The following is an 11649-nucleotide window of genomic DNA, read 5'->3' as shown; positions in this document are numbered from 1 at the left end:
GGGGAAGGGGAAAGGGAAAGGGAAGGGAAAGGAAAGGGAAAAGACTCAGAAAGCAGGGAACTGAAAAAGAGCCTGGAAGGAGAAGGAGTATCCCAGATAAACAGTACTAGGGATAAAAGCAAAATGCTAGCTGACACCTGAGGGCAGAGGGAGTGGCTTGGCTCTGATAAAAAGGGATGGGATAGGAGTTGGGGGTGGGGGAGGTGACAGGTAATTAAGAACTGCAGAGGGTGTTTGAAAAGCAGGGAGCACTTCCAGCCCAGACCAGAGTTTCTGAAAATTCACTCAAACACAGGATCTAAAGAACAAAAAGGAATGTTTAGATTGATGCTTTCCAGGAACATGAAGCAATAGTAGGGATACCAAAGTCATCTCATGACCAAAGTGACTTTCTCTTTCATACCATTGTAGAAGCTCCTCCCTTGAGGTTTTCAGTGTGTTACACTTGGATGTCTGACAGTAAGCTTCCATTAAAACTCCTGAGCTGGTGCCTACATCCCTGTAGTTTTAGAAGTCTTTTGCACATTTGCACACTAATGGTACAGCTGCCTAAGACTTTGTCCCTTATCAGGTACAAAGCCTACACTGAAGGGGTAGGTCTTTTCTAATGGACAGCAGGAGAAAGTCAGGCAGGGATAGAACGGGACAAGCAAGATGATGGTGGGGAAAGAAGTCTTTTCTCTCCCTAATTGTCAGTGGTAGGGGCTATGCAATAAGAGCACATCCCTCCACCCCCGCCGTTGCTGCACACACACACACACACACACACACACACACACACACACACAGGTTCCTTGGAACCACTTTGTTTTGTTGGAGAGAAAATTCTATCAATATTTGTTTCCTGTTTTTAATTTTTTAAGTCAACTCATAAAATTTCCTAAAACTCTGTGACAAAAATACCAATTCAGTCATTACATGATTGAAATTTAAAAATTAAATAAAAACCATGATTCTCTGAGCTAATATGTTTTATCTGCATTTCATAACCATTTGTATTTTCAGCATTGTCTATTAAACAATGATGCCCTGAACAACAGTCTGAACTTTCTCCCTCAGAGGATTATGAATTGTCTTTAAGGAAAGATGTTGTATCATTTTTCACTTAATTAAAATGCCAGCCGTTTTACAAGTCACACCACACTTACCTGCTTCCTGCACTTTGTAATTCCTCTGTAGAATTCTCTCATTGTCTTCTGGACTTAATTTACTCAACTAAACATTTTTAGAGTCTATGCATATATTTAATTTCAATATATTGTTAGTATAAGTCTTTGCATTTCCTCCTCAGCACTATAAGATAATTATTTAGTTTAACATATTTAGGAAGCACCTACCACATGCCAGATACCATGTTAGCCTCCATAGCAAGGCAATGGACCAAATAGGAAGTTGCTGTGTTCTATGAAGCTTAGATTATCACACAGTAAATAATCAGTATATGCTAAAAGATAGATCATAGATACAGATAATAGATAGATAGATAGATAGATAGATAGATAGATAGATAGATATACATAGATGATAGATGATAGATAGATGCTAGGTAGATAGAAGATAGACAGATATCATTTCTAGCAGGAAATAATAATAGAAAGTGTTTATGTGGAGGAAACTATGGTTTTAGACAGTCAGAGAATCCATGTCCAAGAAAGTAACATTTAATACAAACCAGAAGAAAGCCCAAGGCTTAGCAGAGAGTTTTTCTAGAGAAAGTGCATTTAAGAGGCAAGTGAAGGTTAAAGACCCTACTGGAATAGTCAAGAGTCATGAGGTGACCATTGTGGCTAAAGGAAAGTAAACTAGGGACAGAGCTGAGAGCCACAGGCAGTGGAGAGGCAGTGGAGTGGTAGAGTGTAGGAAAGTTCCATGCTTTACTGACAGCAACATGAGAAGCCATATCTCTATTTCTAAGAAATTCATATACTGGATTACTATATTATTATATGAACTATTATTTGAAAAATTAAAATGTACAATTTACTCAGGTTGCTCCTATACTATTGCAGCATAGTAAATATGGTAAAACTGCTTTGAGATTTTTATTTTACTCCAGACAATGACTAAGATTATTTTTTAAAAAGTAACAAGACATGCTGGTGGATGTGGGAAAATGTAAACATTACTGACTGCTGGTGGGAGTAGAAACTGAGGCAGACACTGTGGGAAGCAGCACAAAGATCGCTCAATATGCTAGAAATATCTACCATGTGATCTAGCTATAGTACTCTTGGGTACATTCCCAAAAGGCTATGTCCTACTGCAGACTTGTTCATCCGTGTTTACCAACACACTGTTCACAATACTCAAAAAAGGGAAACCATTTAGATGACCATCAACTGATGAGTGGATTATGAAAATGTGGTACATTTACACCGTGGAATATCAGTCACCTGGTAAGAAAAATGAAATCATAAAATTAACAGGTTAAGTAGATGGAACTGGAAGCAAGTTCATCCTGAATGAGTTTGGTGGTTTGAATGAGATTTCTGCCAGAATCTAGATGATTTAAATACTTGCTCCTCAATTGGTGACACTGTTTAGGAAGGCTTAGGAGGTGTGGCCTTGCTGGAGGAAGTAGGTCAGTGGGACAGGCTTTGAAGTTTAAAAGCCTTGTGGCATTCTCAGCCTTCTGCTTGTGATTCAAGATGTGAGCTCTCAGTTGTCCCTGCTTCCATTCCTGCCTGTAGTCATGCTTCCCACCATCATGAGGATGGATCTATTTGCCTCTGGAACTCCAAGCCAAAATAAACCCTTCCTTCATTCCTAAGCTGTCTTGGTAATGGTGTTTTATTGCAGCAATAGAAAAGTAACTCATAGGCAGAAAAACAAATACTGCAATTGTTTCTCACATGTGTATGCAATTCTTGATTCTTTAGATATATGTGAATTGGAATACTCATTGAGGTTAGAAAACTAGTAAGGGGATATGGAAGAAGAGGAAAAATTTCAAAGCAGGGAGATAAAAAGAGGAAAAGGAAACAGAAAATATTAAATGTGGGTGAGGATAGGCGAGCAGGGTAGAGGAAGGAATATGGGAAACACTAACAGTAAAGACCCTTTTAAAAAGCTGTAGAGAAACTAACTACTGTTGAAACTTCCTAAGATTAGTACATAAACATAAACAAAAAGAGTTTAAAAGGAGTAGCCCTATAACAAGAGTGCAATACCCAACTAGACACCACGTGCTATAAGTACCAGGAGTGGGTTGTCTCTTTTGCGGAGCTGTCAGCCAGTGAAGTCCCATAGACCCCAAAACATTACAGGTTATTGCTACTGCTCTTGGTTACCCTCTAGCACTGTATTCTTGAAGCATAGAACATGGAGAAACCAAGCTTGGTACAGTCCTAGAAGCTTCATCCATATTGGTTAGCTTTCATAGCGCTGGAAGATGCTATGCACAGTACTAGAGGAGTAAAGGGGTCTCTAATCTTACCCAGCTGCAAACTCTGCGTGCTATAACAATGGCTCTCCTGGAAAGGTATGCCCACTGGTATGAATAGCTTGAAAGTAACCAACTACTTTTTGATTGAATTTGATTGAATAAAATGGTATCCATACCTGGCATCATTTTCAGGGCTAAAACTTGTAGCTAGATAAGTCATAGTCCTGAGGAGAAAACCTAGTACTATTATTCTGCTAAATGGACATAATATTAAAATGAGTCCTAATGACTTATTTCTATACCTGTAGGTCAGTGCATCTCTCACCTCTCATCAAAGAAGCTTCTTTTTGTAGTAGATGGCATTAAAACAGAGATCCACAACTGAGAACATGTAGAGAATAAGAGACTGTGGAGTATTCATCCTTAATTGAGACATAAAAATCATGTCCCTCCCAACAAGGCTTCTGGATCTTCGTAGAGGAAGGGGGCAAAAAAATTATAAAAGTCAGAAGTTGTGGATAACTAAAAGTAAAAGTGTTTTCTGTACATACTACAATAGTTACACATATGAACTCACAGATGATTATGACACCCGTGACAGCAACTGTACCAGCTCAAGCCAGACTAAGTTCCAGCATGTGGAGGTAGGTGGGCACAAAGTTCTACCCCTAGCAAGATCTACTGGCATTTGGAGCTGCTAAGAGTAGAAAAGTCGTTTTCTTTAAGGGTGTGAGCCTGGGTAGGTCAAGCACACTCCAGGGCAGGCCTGATCCCAAGAGTGTTTGAACAACAGAAATTGGACTTGGTCGGGGTGGATCTCAAAGGAATTGAAAATCAGGGTGAATGTGATCTAAACACATTGTATAAAATTCTCAAAGGATTAATAAAAATATTTTTTAAAAAAGATTATCCTCCAATGAATAGCTAAAAGAACTGAATGTACTTACTCTGATACCAATGGAAGAATTAAACACTCTGCTAGGTGATCCATATGTTCTTACAACTGGAGAAGTCACTTCATTCCAGGAGAACAAAAGTATACTTTTACAACTTTACTTGCTAAAATGTCAACCCTCTGCTTTCCTTTGGTTTCAAACACAGAGAACCCTTTTAGCAAGGAAGACAAATCTCCACACATTAGCAGAATTCTATTGAATGTGTCCTGCGTGGGGTTGGGGGGAGTGAACACAAGACTAAAGTTTAAGAAACTTGGGAGCTAGTTGGCTTCATCATTGCCTCATGCTGGTTATTTAACATCACTGAACTTCTTTGTAATTTTATTTGTAATATTTATATAGTCATACCACCTTTCTTATCATATGAATCATGAGATGGGCCATGAGGAATAATTTATAAATATTAAATAGTAAACACAGATCAGAGGTTATTTTAAGATCAAAGTAGGTAAAACTCAGAATACCAAAGAAAAGGACATAAGGCCCAGAGAAATACTCCAGATCCAAATGACTCTCCCCGGGAGGGGTTGCCTAGTAGTGCTGAGATGCCTCATGGAGGCAAAAGAGAAAAGGTGAAGGAAGTTGAAGAGTTGTCCAATAATAGCTGCTGGCTTAGGCCCTGTGGAATAAGGCTAGATCAGCAGAGGACGGAGCAGGTACCCAGATCTGCATGCCCACATACACTGCTTATGTCAGTTAAAAATAGTTACACCTTTCTCAATACTCTTCGACTCTACCCATCAGAAAACTGTTTTAGTTGATTTACTTTGTTAAAATATTCCCTGGTAAATACCTGAGAAATCATAGCAAATAAAAATGTACAGTGTGATTGGCAATTCCTAAGGCAAGCAGTGCACATAGCTTTGTCTTGGATGATCCTAGACACTTATCACCCCAACTCAAGAGTGTTTCTTCACATACTTATTGACTATCAGAATATAGTCATTTAAAAAACAGTTTAGACTAACGAGAAGATTTTGGGGTTTGTACTCTAATTTATAATTTTACTAACTCTAAATTAGCAAGAGTCATAGATCATTGATGTCCAGGAAGGATTTCACATACACAGGTCAGAAGTCAACGGCGTGTGTGTGTGTGTGTGTGTGTGTGTGTGTGTTAGTAAACATACTCATTGTTCTATGAACAAGTCAGACATGTACATCTAGAGTCCAAATCAGTCACACTATCCATTTCAGTGGGGCTTTTTTCTCTAGCCAAATACCATCGGTTAAACAACGAGTTTAACTAAGTTTGGCTGTACATGACTGTGTTTCCAAGATTCTGGAGACTGAGGCAGTAGGATCGTGAGTTCAAGGCCAGCCTAAGCTACATATCAAGTAAAAGATTATCTTAGGAAAAAAAAACTAATTTAAGGAGGAAAATAATCCAAAAAGATTGGAGAACAAGATCAGATTCAGTTGTTTTTTTTTTTTTCTGGAGCAGATCTTGCGTGAACCTATTTCTTAGATAACTCCTTAAATAAATGATTGTTAAATAATTAGTAATATTTACCTTTCAGTAGTTTGATACTCAGATTATTAGTTTTTAATGTAATAATATATATTGCATTTAATCAGACACTTGATGGGACCACTATTGGTTCATTTTAGGGAAGAAACAGCTAAAGCTTGAAGAGGTGGTGCATATGTTCCCATAGTGTATAAGGCATCAGGATTTCAAGCCACTCTCTTGAAATCCAGAACCATCTCACTTGATGCTGGATAAAAGAGTAGCTGAGCTGGGGACATAGTCTGCTTGTAAACCCGTTCTACGTTTCAAAGCTTAGCTTAGCAGGATATAATATTGGAGTCGAAATCATGGGCTATCTTTATCTCTGGATCACACTTTATCCTAAACATCCTAAGTCCTTAGAACAAGACAAACTCAGAACTATAATTTGGATAGTAACCTAGCCAGTAGCTTCATTTCTATATATAAAGCTAAGCAAATAATAACACATATGAATTCTAATTTTAAAACGGAGAAAAAAACATTCTGAAACTAAATAGTTCACTTCACTTTGCAATTACTGAATAAAGTTTTCTTCTAAGCCAAAATCCAGTATCTATTTAACTCCTGACCCAGGCCACTGCTACTCAGCTGCCCAAGGTGTTCCCCTCATGGCCTCAAGGATTTAGCTTCCTCAACAGGCACAGGTGGACAAAGATTAAGGAATAAGGAATTAAGGATAGTTTTCCTTTTCTTCTTTCCTGCTTCTAACTTGATGGACACTGTGCTCTCACCAAACTCATCAACTAAATCTCGTGTAGCATTGAAATATTGGGTTACTTTTCATTCAATGAGACAAAGTCAATGCGCAATTGGAATTGAGGAGCCCCTAACCAGAAAAAACTCATAAAATCCTAGAGAGCTTAGTACTTGAGGTAGGAGAGGGAGCCCACTGACATCACAGATCCCTCCAAGTCACAATGCTCCGCAACTGACCTTAGATGTTTCAGAAGCATGAAGATTGCAGTTTGGATGGAGTCAGGAATCCTTAGTATTCTGGCTTTTTAAGAAGGAAAATATAATTTTGTTCCCTTTAAAAAATAAAAAGCAAGTCAACAAAAAGTAGTAATAATAAAGCTAGGGAATCAACTTTATGAGTTCAGGTATCTACCCACAGACAGCTCAGTCTTTACATGTCTCATATTCCCTCTTACATTTCTTACAATATATAAACAAAGTAAAAAAAAATCTCATAGATCCTCAACTCTTCTCTTGGACACAATTGGATGTATCTCCCAATATTTTAAGTCAAAGCTAAGTGCTTTTGGAAGTACCTGTGGAAATATGTTCTGCTCATCAGCTAGAGATGTGATTCTGGCATGAGAGACCTGGGGTGGAGGAGAGGAGAGGCAAGTGTCAACAAGTTGGAAACTTCTCTAACTTTTGACACCTATTTAGAAACTAGCTTCAAATCTTAAAATGCCACCAATGCAAAAATTCTCTTGCCATAGTTAGTTCCTAATCTGATTCTGCATTCTGGTTGCCTAGATACAGATGTAAACAAAAGTGCCTCTCTGCCTGCCGAAGAACAGCCTGATCCACCTGATGGCCCCCTTCCTGGCTCAGTCAGTGACCAAGAAAAGAAAGCAAGTACTTTCAGATATTTATATTAAGAGTGGACTACTTTGTTCAGTTCTCTGAAGCTGGGGGTTGTTTAGAACTTGAAGGAATCCTAGAAGAGTGATTGTTTCCCTGCAGTTCCTGTTGTTCTGTCTTGATAAAGTGATACAGCAGTGAGGTTACCATAAAAAAAAATCTGTTTCTAAATATCTTAACTGGAATGATTTTTAATATGAGTCTAAGATTTTTAATTTGATAATGATTTATTATGATAGTGATTCTTTAAGAAAAAGAATAGTTATATGCAATGATTCCTTTTTCAGTACTTCTCATACTTTGCATTAATGATAAAGACCATGCAAAGCAAGTTGTGTTTTGGACTTCGGTAGGTCTAATAACACCTGAGCAGTATATACAGTCTGTTCTTATGGAAAAAGGTACCAGAAAGCCAGTATGACATGAAGCACTGGCTTTAAGTTTCTCTGTTAGATTGGATGGTTGCTTAACCTCAATTTCCTCTTAGAGAAAATAGGTTAGTTAGGTCTTGCTTTTGTTGTGCATTCCAATGAACTTCTTAAGCATTCAGAAGCAACCAGGCTCAGCGTATAATGATCACATGATCCACTGCTTCCTCAATCTTCAAGTTCTTTATATAAAAAAATCACCTTAAATTAAAGGAACTTTTATCACATATGATGAAAACAATGAAACTGATCTCATAGCACTATTAGAACAACAAAATCACTGTACATGAAAGGATTCCATTGGATAAGAATTATAATATTTTAAAATGCATTGTGAACAGTTGAAAATTGGCTTGTGTAAAAATCCAATAAATAAGAAACTCATTCCACAAATATTTACCCAGCATTATTGGTTATTAAATGCATAAGTTTAAGACTAATCTGTTGATCAGGAAATACTAAGACCAGACTCCCACTGCCCTTGGGGTTCACTGGAGTGGTGAGAAAATGTCTGATGTGAAGCCATTGATAAGTTCAGGACCCAGAGCATTTGCAGTAGGAAGCAGTAGTGAGAAGATGTGCTAGGCTAGAAATCTGGTCAGGTCCCCTAGGGATATTGGTTGGTATCCAGAACACAGATTTGTGTACAGACACCAGAGCATTCTCTAGGGCAGTGGTTCTCAACCTTCCTAAATGCTGCAAACCTTTACTATAGTTCCTCATGTCCTGGTGACCCCCAACCATAAAATTACTTCATTGCAATTTCATAACTGTAATTTTGATACTGTTATGAATTGTAGTGTAAATATTTGATATAAAAGATATCTGCTATGTGACTTCCAAAGGAGTCATGACACACAGGCTGAGAAACACTGCTGGAGAGGAAGTCTGAGCGAGGGCACGTCTAATCTCTTGCAGTCTCTAACTCACATTATGCTCAGGGAAACTGCACTCTCTTAGAAGCTCACTGGGCAGCTCAGAGCCTATTCTGATAGCCTCCTGTCAACTGTGCTGGACCAAACCAACATGGCCACTACAGATTTGCTTGATAATAGAGTTTCTTGATTTTCAAATTTTGTTTTTTGTTTTTTTTTAGAGAAGGGGGATTTACAATTAAATGTCTTTGCTCTAATCCAGAAAATGGTTGATTTCATTAAACAGGATAAAGAACTAATTTCTGAATATTTTCTTAAACTCTGAATAATTTTTTAATATTTTATTCTGTTGTTTTATTATGCAGTGATATAACCCAAGTAAAGTATTCAACAAACATATCTTGCTTAATTTGTTAACTGAAGAAGGATATCACTTACATTCCCTCCACTGAATCTACTTGCTGTGTTTTTAAACTTTAAAAAAGTATTAGACCTTTAGTTGTTTTAGTTGTTTTGTATATATGGAAATAGTGAATATATTTGGTATCTATTTTCCTCATAGAAATGTTAGCAAATTATCAACCTTTGCAAGGAAATAAAACCTTCTAGAAGTAGCAAAATAGTAAAATAGAGATTTTCAGCTAAGTGTTCATATAACCAACTTGTTTCATGCTACTAAATTATACATGTAGTTGATCTATGCCTTTATTTCATATCTACCACAGTCTGACATCTAGGGTTTTTAGAATATAAAATTACTTAGATTGATTGGTAGATTGTCTTAGATTGTGTAGGGCTGTTTTGAAAATTAGCTAATTCTCCTAGGAAATTACTGTGTCAGGCACAATTCATTGTCCTTGGACTTCTTTCAAAACCCAGTCAGTAATTGCTGGAGCTTTGTTGTAGCAGTTTTCATTTAGGAATGATGTGCGACTTTAACTTGGAAAACCTTTCCGGATATGTTAGCAGACCTATGAGACAAAGCTCTTTAGGAGTGCCCCAAAACCTAATTTCAGTTTTAGTTAGTATCAATGCAAGCATGATGTAGGTAAACTGTGGTATAAAAAAAATATTTATTTAAAAACAAGATGTTTGATGGGTAGCCTACCACAGCATCACAGGATACATTTTGAATTTGTCACCTCTGTTTTAGGTAAGATCATCTCCAGCCAAAATGTCAACTAAGAATTCTACAGATCTAGTTGAATATGTTGACAAGTAAGTCTATAAGCTAAGTCTATTTCCTGCATTTAATGACTCAGTAGAGATTAGAATGGCTGAATGAAACCTTTGAAACCATGTAAGTAGCTCTCTACTCTCAGAAAAGCCTCAACAACCTCAGACAGACAAAGCTCACTGTTTCTAAACATATGGTACTACCTTCTCTTTAAGTGACTTCATAAACTCCTGCAGATCTGTAGGGGAAATAATACAACGGGGGCCGGAAGTGACACATAACACAACAGATAAATAACTACAACTTTCAAATTAAGCCAAGCAGATCCATTGACACCATGACATCAAAATAAAACAACAACAACAAAAACAAAAAACAAAAACAGGAAACTCGTGACATTTTAATTTTAAGAAAAACATTGACTTTTTTTTAAAAAATCAAATTCTACTACTTACTATGCTATACTTGGACTTGGAACCCATTGGTGTAGTCCACAGAAATTGGACATCTCTGGTTCTTAGGACACAACAATTGGTAGATACATGTTGTTCAAAATACCCCAGAATTCTGTGTTTTAGGGGTGGAGCACTGCATCTGGGTTGGAGCTGTCTTCTCTTCATGAAAGGGCCGTCGTCTGGACTCCCATTAAGAGCTTCAAAGCAGTTTCGTGTTGGCGCTTGCACTATAGCTCTCAACTCTCAACTCTCAACTCTGGAAGTGGGGAATGTTCTTTTTGTTTGCAAAAACTAGAAGTTCCTGGTGTCTACAGCAGCTTTAAAATAATTCAGATTCTATAATATGCACCCTAACTACAGGAGAGATATGGCCAAATAAACAAATGAGTCAAAGAGAAGCATGGTAAATAGTAAACTGATTTTTAAAGTCATCTTTGACAATGAAAATTATGAGATTTTAAATTCTACTTTTTTATTGCAATATTTACAGTTAAGCATTCCCCTGTTCTCAGACAACTGAATTGAGTTCCTTTCAGTTCTCCAGTGTTCCAGCTCTTTTCACACTTTGTATACCCTGCAATTGCTCACATGAGTATGGATGTACAATTTGGGAGGATAGGGATCCAAACAGGAGAAATTATTTTTCTTAGTATTTTTTATTGGATATTTTATTTATTTACATTTCATATGTTATCCCCTCTCCTGGTTTCCCAGAAACCCCTATCTTAGTGTTTTAAAGTGTACTGTTTACATAAATCAACTAGGAAAAATGAATGGAATTAGTTAAAGGACATATTACCTAACTTTAGCATTCTAGAAAAAGCAGAGTTGCTTCCACCTGTCTGCATGGGACAAATAGAAATTAGAAATCATTGCTGTGACCTAGTGGCATAATTCCAATTGGAAGGCAGAGTGACCTACATTCCAGGAGATATGAGAATAAACTCCTGGGGAAGGATAACAACCTTAAATGTTAAACCATTATCTTTTGTTTCAGCACAACAAAAGGTTAATTACATGTATGTATGTATGTACTCTATGTGCATGTGTGAGAGCATGCACGTCACTGTGCACATGCAGAGGCCAGACGACAACCTTTGGGAGTTTGGCTCTGTCCTTGCATGTGTGGGTTCCAAGTCACCAGGCTTGGCAGCAAACACTTTTATGTGCTTAGTTATGTCATCCAGTTGCATTTTATCAAAGTTAAGACGAAGATCACCGACTCCAGCATTCACGTCTGCCCCTGTGCACACTCACAGTCCCGCCTC

The 11649-nt window shown here is 37.5% G+C and overlaps 1 protein-coding gene across 1 annotated transcript in view; it reads left to right on the top strand.

The window, feature by feature from the left end:
- The window catches only part of Fam81b (family with sequence similarity 81 member B), a 104253-nt gene that overhangs the window by 38280 nt on the left and 54324 nt on the right, over positions 1-11649 (top strand). The window contains exons 3-4 of the mRNA XM_028760087.1: positions 7339-7436; positions 9903-9967. Of these exons, the coding sequence (XP_028615920.1) occupies positions 7339-7436; positions 9903-9967 (163 nt within the window). The remainder of the gene's footprint in view (positions 1-7338; positions 7437-9902; positions 9968-11649) is intronic.

Source organism: Grammomys surdaster, unplaced genomic scaffold (genome assembly GCF_004785775.1).
Source record: "Grammomys surdaster isolate TR1022 unplaced genomic scaffold, NIH_TR_1.0 126391, whole genome shotgun sequence".
Classification (NCBI taxonomy): Eukaryota; Metazoa; Chordata; class Mammalia; order Rodentia; family Muridae; genus Grammomys; species Grammomys surdaster.
This window is presented reverse-complemented; position numbering and strand designations above follow the sequence as displayed.